The sequence below is a fragment of the Pararge aegeria genome, chromosome 14 (assembly GCF_905163445.1).
Source record: "Pararge aegeria chromosome 14, ilParAegt1.1, whole genome shotgun sequence".
Classification (NCBI taxonomy): Eukaryota; Metazoa; Arthropoda; class Insecta; order Lepidoptera; family Nymphalidae; genus Pararge; species Pararge aegeria.
In genome coordinates this window covers 4454695-4469004 of record NC_053193.1, presented here as the reverse complement: position 1 = coordinate 4469004, position 14310 = coordinate 4454695, and the positions used below count along the sequence as shown (strand labels likewise).

The window sequence follows — 14310 nt, the reverse complement described above, 5'->3', positions numbered from 1 at the left end:
TAATAAGCGAAAGTAAGACAGAAGAATAAATTTCGGAATTAATGAGCTCAAATGAAAGTATATATATAAAAAATTCTTGACAAGGGTTATTAAATATTAAAAATGCATCAAAACAGACTTTCAAAGTTGGCTACGTATCTAGGTAGATGAGTATGGTTATTCGCCACTGTAAGTTAAATGAGCCGCAGATGATTGAACTCAATCAGGTGGTCTCTCTCAATTCTTCTTTTACTTCTTCCTTTAATTCTTCTTTCTTAATTCAGTTCTTCTTCGCAGACGTATTTAAACACATACCTACAGATTTTGTATCGTACTTCCTCGCGGTAACATCCCGCTGTTTGGGATGGAATTAGGTATCATAGGAAGAAAACACCAGAAAAGACGGGTCATTGGTGCGCCCAATTTTTCCTTATGAAATATACCTATGCACCCTTCAACAGTATTGCGTAATTCTGTTACACGTTGTATCTATCATTGTATATTGTAAATGTTTTTTTCTTCACAGTGCAGCGGCGGCCGCGGCGGCGGCGGCGGCGGAGACCTTGGGCGGGCGTCGAGGAGGACCACCTCCTCTGCTGCGCTCCAGAACTCTCCCCGCCATCATAGCTCCCGGCTTCTCCATACTCCAAGCCCAAATTGATCCGCAACTTTCAGCTGGTGAGTATTAACCTAAAATCACATACACAATTTTTTAATCGGTATACTTGACTGACAAAAAAGATGATATATTTGTTTGATTTTTCTATTTTGCTTTGTTTATGGATGATGGTGTCTACTAAAACATCACCCATAACAATGCAAAATAAATAATAAAATAAATATACTACGACAATAAACACCACCATCTAGCTCGCAAGTAAGCTTGTGTTATGGAAACTAAAATGACTGACGAATATTTTTATGAATAAGATACATAAATACTTATAATATGCATATAAACACTCAGACACTGAAAAACATTCATGATCACCACACAAACATTTTCCAGCTGTGGAAATTGCTGTCCACTGCGCCAATTGGCCAAGATGATGTAGGTTCTTGAACCTATAGGACATCATCTATAAACAGGGAACTCGTCCTGCAATGTCGCCCTGTGTCCGTCAAACTGAGGCGTAGGTGTTAAGCCTAATTACACCGGCCACAATGCGGCAGAAATACGCATGGCGGTAGAAGTACCCCGTACGAGCTCTGTTACATAAAGCTTAGCAATTGTTCATTGTAACGTCAACATTTCCAGAGGATGCTCCGATGTCGAAGCGGAGAGAGTACATTTCGGAAGATCTGTTTGGTCCACACCAAACAGATCTTCCGATGTATAAAGATTGAAGCAAGTATAATTACTGTACAGATTCTCTTGCTTCTCGGGGAGTATGGCAAATTAAGCTTAATGTTCAACTAATATTGGTTAATTATTTGTTAGTTGTAGTCGAAGTAAATCTGAACTGCAATTGCAAATATGTTAAGTAGACTTTTAAAACGTCTACAGTGAGTCCACTAATAGTTCTGAAGGCATATTCTACCATGAAAAACCGGTGCGAAACCGGAGACCTCCGAGACACAGGACACCTGATTAAACAGTCTATGCCTTGTTATTATCAAAAACTATCGTAAAAGCCCACTAACCCCTATTAGAGCAGCGTGGTGGGTCTATGCCACGAGAGACGAGACCTGTGCACAGTGGGACTACTTTAATAGGCTAGAGATAATGATGAACTTAAGATTACTATATTATGTTACTGATCAAGAGAAAACAATTAGTACGGCTAAGACCTCCCACAAAGCAATTATTATCTCGCAAACACACAATTACACAGCGAAGGCCACGCATTACATTATATTATGCAAATATTGTGACGCCATTGTGGTCCCTATTAGTGTTATGCAAATAGCAGTTTGGCTTGTGTTTAATTGATTTTATATCGGTACAAGGCTGGTTGGAATAGGGGATACTGTCCATGTAAAAATGACAGTTCAGATTACTATAAAATTCCTTTAAACAATAATCCTGAATTCGTTAAAAACAGTGTGACTTACTGCAGTATGGGCAACTTACGAGTAAATGCATGCAGTAAATACTTGTCATCTTCGTAATGACGATCAATCATCAAAACCCGTTACCGGCCCACTACAGAGCACCGCACGGTGATTACGTATCTCAAACGTACGCAATCACTGCTGTCAAACGTCACTTTTCCATACAATAAACAAACAAAAGGGACGTTTGACAGCAGTGATTGTAAGATTTACGCCTGTCGCTAGTCTGTCGCGAGATACGTAATCACCGTGCGGGTCTACCTTCTGATTCTGAAAGGAGTTTCAGAAGGATGACTTTAGCCTCTTGAGAACGTTAAGGAAACCTTTCAGTCGTTCAGGGTTCGTTAAAGCAAGTAATATATTAATTGCTTTAATTAAATTCGCACATTACTCTGAAAAGTTATAGGTGCGTATCGGGGATCGTACCAATTATATCTAAAGGCTGTGTAAGGGGTATTATGTCAAGGGAGTATTGCAATTTTCATGACAATGCAAAACTTTTGTCCCACATCTAATACTAGGGGTCAATGCTTCGACCTTATTAATAATAAACTTGGTATAAAGTTGGAATACTTAGACAGTATGTTATCAAATTCGGTCAGTTAAAAGGTCCTTTCAGTTTAAGTTTGACAGAACAGTGCCATTCCGCCGGTAAGCCACTTTTATTAAAAAAGGGGGTTTGAGATAAAAACTTTCTTTCGGGGGACCGCATAACCCCTTCTCATTGTGGTAGGAGACCCGCACCATCTAGTGGAGCAATAATGAAATAATATGCCTAATTTCCCATTACTTTCTCAACTGCCAAGCATGTGAAGTCTACCAATCCGCACTTAGTCAGCGTGGTAGACGCTAAACCCTAAACAAAACTATAAACCTTTCTTAAATATAGTTCATTCAAATTAAAATTCTCAAAATGGATGATGCAACCAATTTGCTTTTACCATCGTGTACCTATTAGTGGACGATGCATGATGGAAAGTAATAATGAAATAAAGATTAAATTAAAAAAATGTTTATTAATATTAAACAAGCACGCTCTGTTTTATTTTTATTATTTTAAGTTTCTTCTGTATTTGTGTTTAATTAATATAAAATGTGTGTGTCCAATAAAGACTTAAAACAAACAAACAAACAAACAACTTCACAATAAATGAAATTTCTGCCTGCCTGCCTGGGTGCCTATTCAAGTTGAGTTACTTTTCGCTCGGTTTCCGTAAGTTTTATCGCAATGAAATATTATCAACAGAAACATGCTGCGAACAAACTTCTAAACGAAATTCGTAACAAATTATTTAGTGAAAAGTTACACGGGTTAATTAATGGTTGTAAAAGCGACACACAATTTTTAAAGGTCGCCAGAATGAAAACACAATTAATGGCAGTCTCGCAAATTAAAAAGTAACATGTATCCAGAGAGTTCCATTTTCGAACTTCGTAATTACTTTTTTATTTTGTTAATTGCAAGTGGTCAGCTCCAGAAAAATTTAGTGAGCCGCACGTGTGTAAATGAATAGATACGTAAAAAAGTAAGGGATATGAGAAGGGTTTAGGCCGTAGTCCACTACGCTGGTCCAGTGCGGAGTTGTGGACTCCACAAGACTTTGAGAAAATTCTGGAAAACTCTCAGGCATGCCGGTTTCGGCACGATGTTTTCCTTCACTGTCAAAGCAAGTAATATTAAAATTCATTCATAAAACGCACATTAGTTAGAAAAGCTAGTGTTGCCTTCTTTGATTCGAATCCCGGCCCGTTGAAAGTGAGGCTGAAGTCCTAACCACCGCTATCACCGCTTTTTTAGAAGGAAAATTTTGTCGGGTTCTAAAAGTCGGGATTGCTTTATAACCGACACAGATGTAAAGCAATTGGCAACAGTTTCATTCCTACGTTTAGCATCATCTCAAGTATACATATTTTACGACTATATTTAAAGGCAGTCACAAGCTTGACTTCTTGTTGTAGAGATATATTTTTACAATCAAGAGTAGTTTATAAGTGAACTTTTCAAATTAAGTTTAAGTATCTCTCTTTTGATAGGATAGAAGAGATTGCTCTGATAGAAGAACGCCTCATTCTTAAACTGATTTGGAATAATATGATCAATTTATCTTTTATGCTGCTGATATTGAAACTAAATACTCGCAGTAGAAAAGTAGAGACATGCCTACTCAGCTCTTTTGATAGGATTATTGGCAGAAAATATGGGAGTTTGAGTTTCGAGCTTGTGTTTATAAAAATGTCTGCAGGCTGGCTTGAAATCGTGCAGTCTTACTGAAAGCAGCCCTTTTCGGCTTGCCGATACAATAACCCTTGGTAGCTACAGCTTTTTATTTTAGCAAGGGTCCCCCCTTGAATAAACGCAGAAATGCCATTTTTATTAGTTTTTGCGAATCGTTATACCAGGAGTGCAGAAATAGGAAGAGATTGCTCTGATAGAAGAACGCCTCATTCTTAAACTGATTTGGAATAATATGAACAATTTATCTTTTATGCTGCTGATATTGAAACTAAATACTCGTAGTAGAGACATGCCTACTCAGCTCTTTTGATAGGATACTTGGCAGAAAATTTTGGAGCTTGAGTTTCGAGCTTGTGTTTATAAAAATGTGTGCAGGATGGCTTGGAATCGTGCAGTCTTACTGAAAGCAGCCCTCTTCGGCTTGCCGATACAATAACCCCTCTTAGCTACAGCTTTTTATTTTAGCAAGGGTCCCCCCTTGAATAAACGCAGAAATGCCATTTTTATTAGTTTTTGCGAATCGTTATACCAGGAGTGCAGAAATAGGAAGAGATTGCTCTGATAGAAGAACGCCTCATTCTTAAACTGATTTGGAATAATATGGACAATTTGTCTTTTATGCTGCTGATATTGAAACTAAATTCTCGCAGTAGAAGCATAGAGACATGCCTACTCAGCTCTTTTGATAGGATTATTGGCAAAAATATGGGAGTTTGAGTTTCGAGCTTGTGTTTATAAAAATGTCTGCAGGCTGGCTTGAAATCGTGCAGTCTTACTGAAAGCAGCCCTTTTCGGCTTGCCGATACAATAACCCTTGTTAGCTACAGCTTTTTATTTTAGCAAGGGTCCCCCCTTGAATAAACGCAGAAATGCCATTTTGATTAGTTTTTGCGAATCGTTATACCAGGAGTGCAGAAATAGGAAGAGATTGCTCTGATAGAAGAACGCCTCATTCTTAAACTGATTTGGAATAATATGAACAATTTATCTTTTATGCTGCTGATATTGAAACTAAATACTTGCAGTAGAAGAGTAGAGACATGCCTACTCAGCTCTTTTGATAGGATTATTGGCAGAAAATATGGGAGTTTGAGTTTCGAGCTTGTGTTTATAAAAATAGGAAGAGATTGCTCTGATAGAAGAACGCCTCATTCTTAAACTGATTTGGAATAATATGAACAATTTGTCTTTTATGCTGCTGATATTGAAACTAAATACTCGCAGTAGAAGAGTAGAGACATGCCTACTCAGCTCTTTTAATAGGATACTTGGCAGAAAATATGGGAGTTTGAGTTTCGAGCTTGTGTTTATAAAAATGTCTGCAGGCTGGCTTGAAATCGTGCAGTCTTACTGAAAGCAGCCCTTTTCGGCTTGCCGATACAATAACCCCTGTTAGCTACAGCTTTTTTATTTTAGCAGGGGTCCCCTTTGTATAAACGCAGAAATGCCATTTTTATTAGTTTTTGCGAATCGTTATACCAGGAGTGCAGAAATAGGAAGAGACTGCTCTGATAGAAGAACGCCTCATTCTTAAACTGATTTGGAATAATATGGACAATTTGTCTTTTATGCTGCTGATATTGAAACTAAATACTCGCAGTAGAAGAGTAGAGACATGCCTACTCAGCTCTTTTAATAGGATACTTGGCAGAAAATATGGGAGTTTGAGTTTCGAGCTTGTGTTTATAAAAATGTCTGCAGGCTGGCTTGAAATCGTGCAGTCTTACTGAAAGCAGCCCTTTTCAGCTTGCCGATACAATAACCCCTGTTAGCTACAGCTTTTTTATTTTAGCAAGGGTCCCCCCTTGAATAAACGCAGAAATGCCATTTTTATTAGTTTTTGCGAATCGTTATACCAGGAGTGCAGAAATAGGAAGAGATTGCTCTGATAGAAGAACGCCTCATTCTTAAACTGATTTGGAATAATATGAACAATTTATCTTTTATGCTGCTGATATTGAAACTAAATACTCGCAGTAGAAGAGTAGAGACATGCCTACTCAGCTCCTTTGAATACTTGGCAGAACATTTTGGAGCTTGAGTTTCGAGCTTGTGTTTATAAAAATATCTGCAGGCTGGCTTGAAATCGTGCAGTCTTACTGAAAGCAGCCCTTTTCAGCTTGCCGATACAATAACCCCTGTTAGCTACAGCTTTTTTATTATAGCAAGGTTCCCCCCTTGAATAAACGCAGAAATGCCATTTTTATTAGTTTTTGCGAATCGTTATACCAGGAGTGCAGAAATAGGAAGAGATTGCTCTGATAGAAGAACGCCTCATTCTTAAACTGATTTGGAATAATATGAACAATTTATCTTTTATGCTGCTGATATTGAAACTAAATACTCGTAGTAGAGACATGCCTACTCAGCTCTTTTGATAGGATACTTGGCAGAAAATTTTGGAGCTTGAGTTTCGAGCTTGTGTTTATAAAAATGTGTGCAGGATGGCTTAAAATCGTGCAGTCTTACTGAAAGCAGCCCTCTTCGGCTTGCCGATACAATAACCCCTCTTAGCTACAGCTTTTTTATTTTAGCAAGGGTCCCCCCTTGAATAAACGCAGAAATGCCATTTTTATTAGTTTTTGCGAATCGTTATACCAGGAGTGCAGAAATAGGAAGAGATTGCTCTGATAGAAGAACGCCTCATTCTTAAACTGATTTGGAATAATATGAACAATTTATCTTTTATGCTGCTGATATTGAAACTAAATACTCGCAGTAGAAGCATAGAGACATGCCTACTCAGCTCTTTTGATAGGATTATTGGCAAAAATATGGGAGTTTGAGTTTCGAGCTTGTGTTTATAAAAATGTCTGCAGGCTGGCTTGAAATCGTGCAGTCTTACTGAAAGCAGCCCTTTTCGGCTTGCCGATACAATAACCCCTGTTAGCTACAGCTTTTTTATTTTAGCAAGGGTCCCCCCTTGAATAAACGCAGAAATGCCATTTTTATTAGTTTTTGCGAATCGTTATACCAGGAGTGCAGAAATAGGAAGAGATTGCTCTGATAGAAGAACGCCTCATTCTTAAACTGATTTGGAATAATATGAACAATTTATCTTTTATGCTGCTGATATTGAAACTAAATACTCGCAGTAGAAGAGTAGAGACATGCCTACTCAGCTCCTTTGAATACTTGGCAGAACATTTTGGAGCTTGAGTTTCGAGCTTGTGTTTATAAAAATATCTGCAGGCTGGCTTGAAATCGTGCAGTCTTACTGAAAGCAGCCCTTTTCAGCTTGCCGATACAATAACCCCTGTTAGCTACAGCTTTTTTATTATAGCAAGGTTCCCCCCTTGAATAAACGCAGAAATGCCATTTTTATTAGTTTTTGCGAATCGTTATACCAGGAGTGCAGAAATAGGAAGAGATTGCTCTGATAGAAGAACGCCTCATTCTTAAACTGATTTGGAATAATATGAACAATTTATCTTTTATGCTGCTGATATTGAAACTAAATACTCGTAGTAGAGACATGCCTACTCAGCTCTTTTGATAGGATACTTGGCAGAAAATTTTGGAGCTTGAGTTTCGAGCTTGTGTTTATAAAAATGTGTGCAGGATGGCTTAAAATCGTGCAGTCTTACTGAAAGCAGCCCTCTTCGGCTTGCCGATACAATAACCCCTCTTAGCTACAGCTTTTTATTTTAGCAAGGGTCCCCCCTTGAATAAACGCAGAAATGCCATTTTTATTAGTTTTTGCGAATCGTTATACCAGGAGTGCAGAAATAGGAAGAGATTGCTGTGATAGAAGAACGCCTCATTCTTAAACTGATTTGGAATAATATGAACAATTTATCTTTTATGCTGCTGATATTGAAACTAAATACTCGTAGTAGAGACATGCCTACTCAGCTCTTTTAATAGGATACTTGGCAGAAAATATGGGAGTTTGAGTTTCGAGCTTGTGTTTATAAAAATGTCTGCAGGCTGGCTTGAAATCGTGCAGTCTTACTGAAAGCAGCCCTTTTCGGCTTGCCAATACAATAACCCCTGTTAGCTACAGCTTTTTATTTTAGCAAGGGTCCCCCCTTGAATAAACGCAGAAATGCCATTTTTATTAGTTTTTGCGAATCGTTATACCAGGAGTGCAGAAATAGGAAGAGATTGCTCTGATAGAAGAACGCCTCATTCTTAAACTGATTTGGAATAATATGAACAATTTATCTTTTATGCTGCTGATTTTGAAACTAAATACTCGCAGTAGAAGCGTAGAGACATGCCTACTCAGCTCTTTTGATAGGATTATTGGCAGAAAATTTGGGAGTTTGAGTTTCGAGCGGACGAAGTTGCGCGGGTCCGGTAGTTTTATTTATAAGCAAATAAAGGTCAAAATGAATTTATGGGTATACTGTAGTAGTAGTAAGAAGAAGAAGAAGAAGAAGAAATACTGCAAGAGAAGGAAAAGCTGCAAGAGAGCGGGATAGTGCAATTATATATACATATATATTCGAAAATAAATAGACATACATAAACATAGATATAAAATAAATTTACAAATATTAGTATTTTTCTTCTTCCGTTATATAATTATATATATTTATAATTAGATATATATATATATATATATATATATATATATATATAGTTATATAATAATGATACACGAAAATACAAATAAAACACATTAATTACGATATTTGTTCAAATTACTTCAAAGACAGATAGTAGTCTTTAAGACGACACTTAAATATGGGAAGTGATATACTTTTACGGATGTCAGCAGGCAAATTATTCCAAGGCACAACAACCTTAAAAGTGTATGAGTAGTAGTAGTAGTAGTAAAGCTTTTGGTGACCGAGCCCGTCGGGAAAGTACTACCGCTATGCTTATTTCTGCCGTCAAGCAGCGTTGTTGCAAAGCTGTGCTCCGGTCTAGAAGGCGTGGTTGCCGATGTAATTACAGGCATGTGAGACTTAACACCGACACCTTAGGTTGATGGACAAAGGTGGCACGTTGCAGGGTGTTCGCTGAATGCCCTGCGAAGTGTTACTCCGCTTTTAGGCAACAGTTTTCCATTTTACATCATAATTATTAAGCATATCTGCTTGATCCGGAAAATATCAATTAACGTGGATATAACTTGAAAAAGGACAGACTCTCATACAAATTATATTCTCCTGTTTCGTCCCCTTAAGTACTCGTATATAATACTTAAGATCGGTTCTATAATGATCTTGCTCGCGCAAATAACGATATTGATATATTTTGTCAAAGGCCGAATGATTTTAAACGTCCTCTTAATTCTGCTTTGTCAAACAATCCGTACTGCGTCAAACGATCCAAAAAGGATCATAGTTTTTAGTTTTTCATGTTGTAGGTAATATTACTTTTGTTTAACTTTTTTTTAGTATTTTAATTAAAGTTTGCAGTACAAACCTTTAAGTGGCTAGTCACACTGATTAGAAACAAAATTTTTGTAATTTTCGTTTAAGAAGTATTGTGAAAAAGCCGTTGGTGTTCCTTTAATGAATAAAATAAAATAAAGATTCTACAATCTTATCTCTATATTAAGGATACTTTCATAATACACCCAGTGGTGTGCATATATGAAGAAAATCTCCAGTACGAGTTATAAAAAACTTAAGGATAGGTACCCTTAAGTATTTACTCGTACTGGAGATTTTCTTCATCCTATATCATCTGCATACCCTCTTTGCACGCCACTGAATACACCTGTAGAGTGCTAAAAGAATATTATTCTCTCGAATTTGAAAATTACTACGTTCAAAAGTTTGGGCTGTTTGCCAGTCAGTCACGCCAGAGAATAATCCTCAGATTTATTTCTAAATCACAACATAACCCGTTGTGAGATAGAAATGCTGATATTTTTCCTCAATAAAATAGGCGTTAGGATTACGATGTATGCTCGCCCTTATTCAACGTGTGTTGGACGTCTTAATATGCCTACGTGGGGGTTTTACGCGTTTTTATGCGTTTTATATGAACACTTGTACGTTGAAAGACTAGTTTACAACTTTTTCATAGAAGTGTTTACCTTGTTTGCGTCATAAAAGCTTTCATGGGGCAAATACCGATGAGGAAAACTTTTACTCTATCTAGGTACATGAATTGAATATTCCTTTTTTTTCTTTATGTTACTTTAACATTTATCATAATAACCGTACGTACGCGTTTGTAGATTTTACATTAACAGTAGGACGACTAAAAAACTAGTTTACATCTCCTTTCATAGACGTGTTTACCTTGTTAGCGTCATAAAATTTCTCATGGTGCACATACCGACGAGGAAAACTTTTATTTTATGTTTATTTTTGGAGTTTACTCCTTAAGAATCGATTTTCATATATAAGGCGCCCGGTATGAGAAAAATGTGAGAAGTAAAATGAAATTCACAAAACAATACAACTTTGTTTCCAAGTAATATGTAGAACATTACTAGGTAATTTCCTAGTACAAATAGCCCAAACTGTTGAACGCAGAAATCTTCAAATTCCAGATGATAATATTCTTTGAACACTCTGCAGGTGTATTATGAAAATATCTTTATTATAGAGATAAAATTGTAATATCTTTAGTATATATATATATACTTAAGGGGATTGAGCAGGGGAAAAGAGTTTGTATGAAAGTCCGTCCTTTTTTAAGTTACATCCACGTTAATTCGCATTTTGGCTTTCCGGATCAAGCAGACTGCATGGTCCGACAATAACTATACTTAGTAATTATAGTTATTTGTCACAGACTTAATAATTTTGTTGAAAATATTTATTCCTCGCTTTTTAGTTGTTTAACAAAGTCGTTTTTTTGTTTTTTTAAAACATTTTTATTTCATTTAAAGTCATCAGCATCGTTTGTTGTTTGTATGATCGTAATACGAGAATGCTTGCCCTTATACCACTTGTTCGCCGTCTTAATATGAAAATATAAATTGATAATTTAATTTATGTCCATAAAAATATAACAACATTTAAAAAGAAAATGGACTGTAACAATATAAATATTAGAAGCAAAAATAAACTCGTTGTGCAGTTTACTAGGCTACATAAAATTGCTAATTCGTTCAAGGGCAATTGTACATTATTTTATAACAAATTACCGAATGAAACCTTTGAGATGTCTCTCAATAAGTTCTTCCTATATCTTAGCCCTAGGTAACAGGTTAGTCCTAAAAATAATTAAATTAAATAAAAAGCAAAAATAATAAGGATAAAAGAAATTAATATTAAACAAATGATAAAAGTAAAATAATTTTTAAAATATTAGTCTCCGTTTAATTCCGCCTTAAATCTATGAGAAGAGTTTAGGTCGTAGTCCGCCGCGCTGGCCACGTGCTGATTGATGGACTTTATAATTTATCTTAGACATGTAGCTTTACTCATAAAGTTCCTTTACTGTTAAACAAATGATATTTAATTGATTAAAACGCAGATAGCTCCGAAAAGTTAGCCGTGCGCGTCCGGGAGCAAACTCGGTCCCTGCAAAAGGAAAGCCGAAGTCCGACTCAAGGTCTTTTGAAATTTTGAGAGAATGTACAATAGACGTTAGGGGGAGAAAGGATTGGGAATGAGTGTGTACAAAAGTATTTCAGTTTTCAAGTTACGAGTATATTCCTCAGTAATTTGCCTTAAGCTTCGCGGGAAGCTTGCTGTATAAAACATTTCTTAATCACGACATGATAGAAATACTACGAAGACGAAGTAACGGGTATCTGCTAGTGTGTATGCAACTGTGCAACGTGCGACAGGCTTGTCGTGTGTTGTGTGCACTGGAATCTCTAATCCACTGGAATCATCAAGATTTATACTATGTAGTTTGTAACGACTTCAAAACTATGCCTTCGCGTGCTTTAAAGCTGTTTTCCTTGATGGTATTCGGAGGAGCAACTTGCTTGTGTAACTTGTGCATGCAATGTTAAGGTGTTTTCAGATTGATACTACAAATATTATCTGTATGCATTTATGTTGTTCGGACAGTAGTATTAACTAATCTTTTAACGAATGCGAGAGTATCATCTCTATGTCTATATATGTTTAATCTGAAACTTGGTATTTGGGCTTTTGGTTAATAAATAAGAAACATGTATTTAACAGTTTTAAAAATTGTAAAAGGGTGAAATAGGAAATAATAATAATAAATATACTACGACAATACACACAACGCCATCTAGCCCCAAAGTAAGCGTAGCTTGTGTTATGGGTACTAAGATAGCTGTTGAATATTTTTATTAATATAATACACATAAATACTTATAATATACAGATAAACACCCAGACACTGAAAAACAATCATGTTCATCACACAAACATTTTCCAGATGTGGGAATCAAACCCACGGCCTAGGATAGTCGGTCGTCCAAATGGAAGTGGAAAGTGGAAATGCAAATGGATGTTTGCATGAATATCCTCAATTTTTCATGATATTTTTCAATTTATAGCCAATAATATTGGTAAGCTGGCTAACAGTTAAAAATATAGCTGGTATGTGATTAACAGTTTTACAAATTCTGCCTTGAAGAATTGTCATCATCCATATCAACCCATTGCCGGCCACTACAGGGCACTTGTCTCCTCCCACCATGAGACGGAGTTAAGGCCGTAGTCCACGCTGGCCCAGTGCGGATTGGTAGACTCCACACACCTTTGAGAACATTATAGAGAACTTTCAGCCATGCAGGTTTCCTGGCGATGTTTTCTTTCACCGTTGAAGCAAGTGATATTTTAATTGCTTATGAAAAGCACATAACTTAGAATCTTTGATAGAACTGCGTGTTGGGATTCGAACTCGGCCCAACGAAAGTGGACTAGAAGTCCTACAAAATGGGATATATCCATTTTATTTCTTTGAAGAGCTATAAAGGCTTTGAATGATGGCAGAATAGACATATAACATTTTTTATGGAAATATGTTCGGCATGCAGGTTTCCTCACGATGTTTTCCTTCACCGTTGACGCAAATGATATTTTCTATGCTTTAGAAAAGTTAGTGATGCGTGCTGAGATTGGAACCTCGGCCCCCCGAAGGTGAAGTCTAAGTCCCATCCACTGGGCTATCACCACTTCTATCCGTCTGAAGTGACATTTTTACATGGTACTGACGCCAATTTTTTTTTCATTTCACTAAAATTACAATTTGACTGCAATCTCACAGGGTGGTTATTGATTATGGGGTCTAAGATAGTAGCGGGATAACTGGCAAGGGGGGCTGGTTTGACAGTTATATTAAACCAATACCCCTAATAGGTTTCTACGCGGCATAGTACCAGAGAGCTCAATGATTGGCAGCTCATCTTCGTTGGCAAAGTGGTAACTAGCTACGGCCGAAGCTTGTACCTGACTAGTCTAGAGAAAAAATCAAATATTATAAATTCCTAATCGGCGATCGACCCCCGGACCACCTCCTTATAACATGGCGTTTACCACTGTGCAATGGAGACTAGGGAGACATTCAAAATATGTTGGTAATGCCGCCGTTTAAAGCAGCTACGGAAAAATATTTCTATTGATTAGAAAAACACACCCTCTTCACAAAAATGATGACTAATATAAATATAATACTACTTTAATCTTTAAATATACTAAGGATATATCCTGGATATATCACAAAAATATACCTAAGATTATGAGATTTTTTTTATCGTGCACATACCGTATATTTGTTATAGTTAGTCGTAGTTTGTATCAGTTTGTGTACTGTAAGTGACGATACACTTGTCTTTCTTTCTTAATGAGGTTACTCCAGTGAATAAGGTTGCAAAATAAGAGTACAGTACTTAAAGTATTCTATAAAATCCGTATGAAAACGCCCGAGCCTGAAAAAAACGAGTTTCAAACCACTTTATTTCAGGCTTTCGTCTATCTCACCGCGCAACTGGCTCTAATTCCGAACTAGGTACTTCAGCTTTTTACAATCTTTTACACTCGTAAACGTGGCCGAAAACATTAACTTTGCGGCGAGGATAAATTACGAAAACCTTTTTTTCGCCTGAACGTATTACTGGTATTTAATCACTCGTCTTATCTGTCTTTCGAATGAAAAAACTAAGTGCTTGAGTTTTTTTTTCTATTATAATTGATTTC

The 14310-nt window shown here is 36.7% G+C and overlaps 1 protein-coding gene across 2 annotated transcripts in view; it reads left to right on the top strand.

The window, feature by feature from the left end:
* Window positions 1–14310, top strand: part of LOC120629624 — a 196258-nt gene that overhangs the window by 13900 nt on the left and 168048 nt on the right. For both annotated transcript variants that reach the window (XM_039898614.1, XM_039898612.1), the window contains exon 2: window positions 506–657. In XM_039898614.1, coding sequence (XP_039754548.1) covers window positions 506–657 — 152 coding nt within the window. The remainder of the gene's footprint in view (window positions 1–505; window positions 658–14310) is intronic.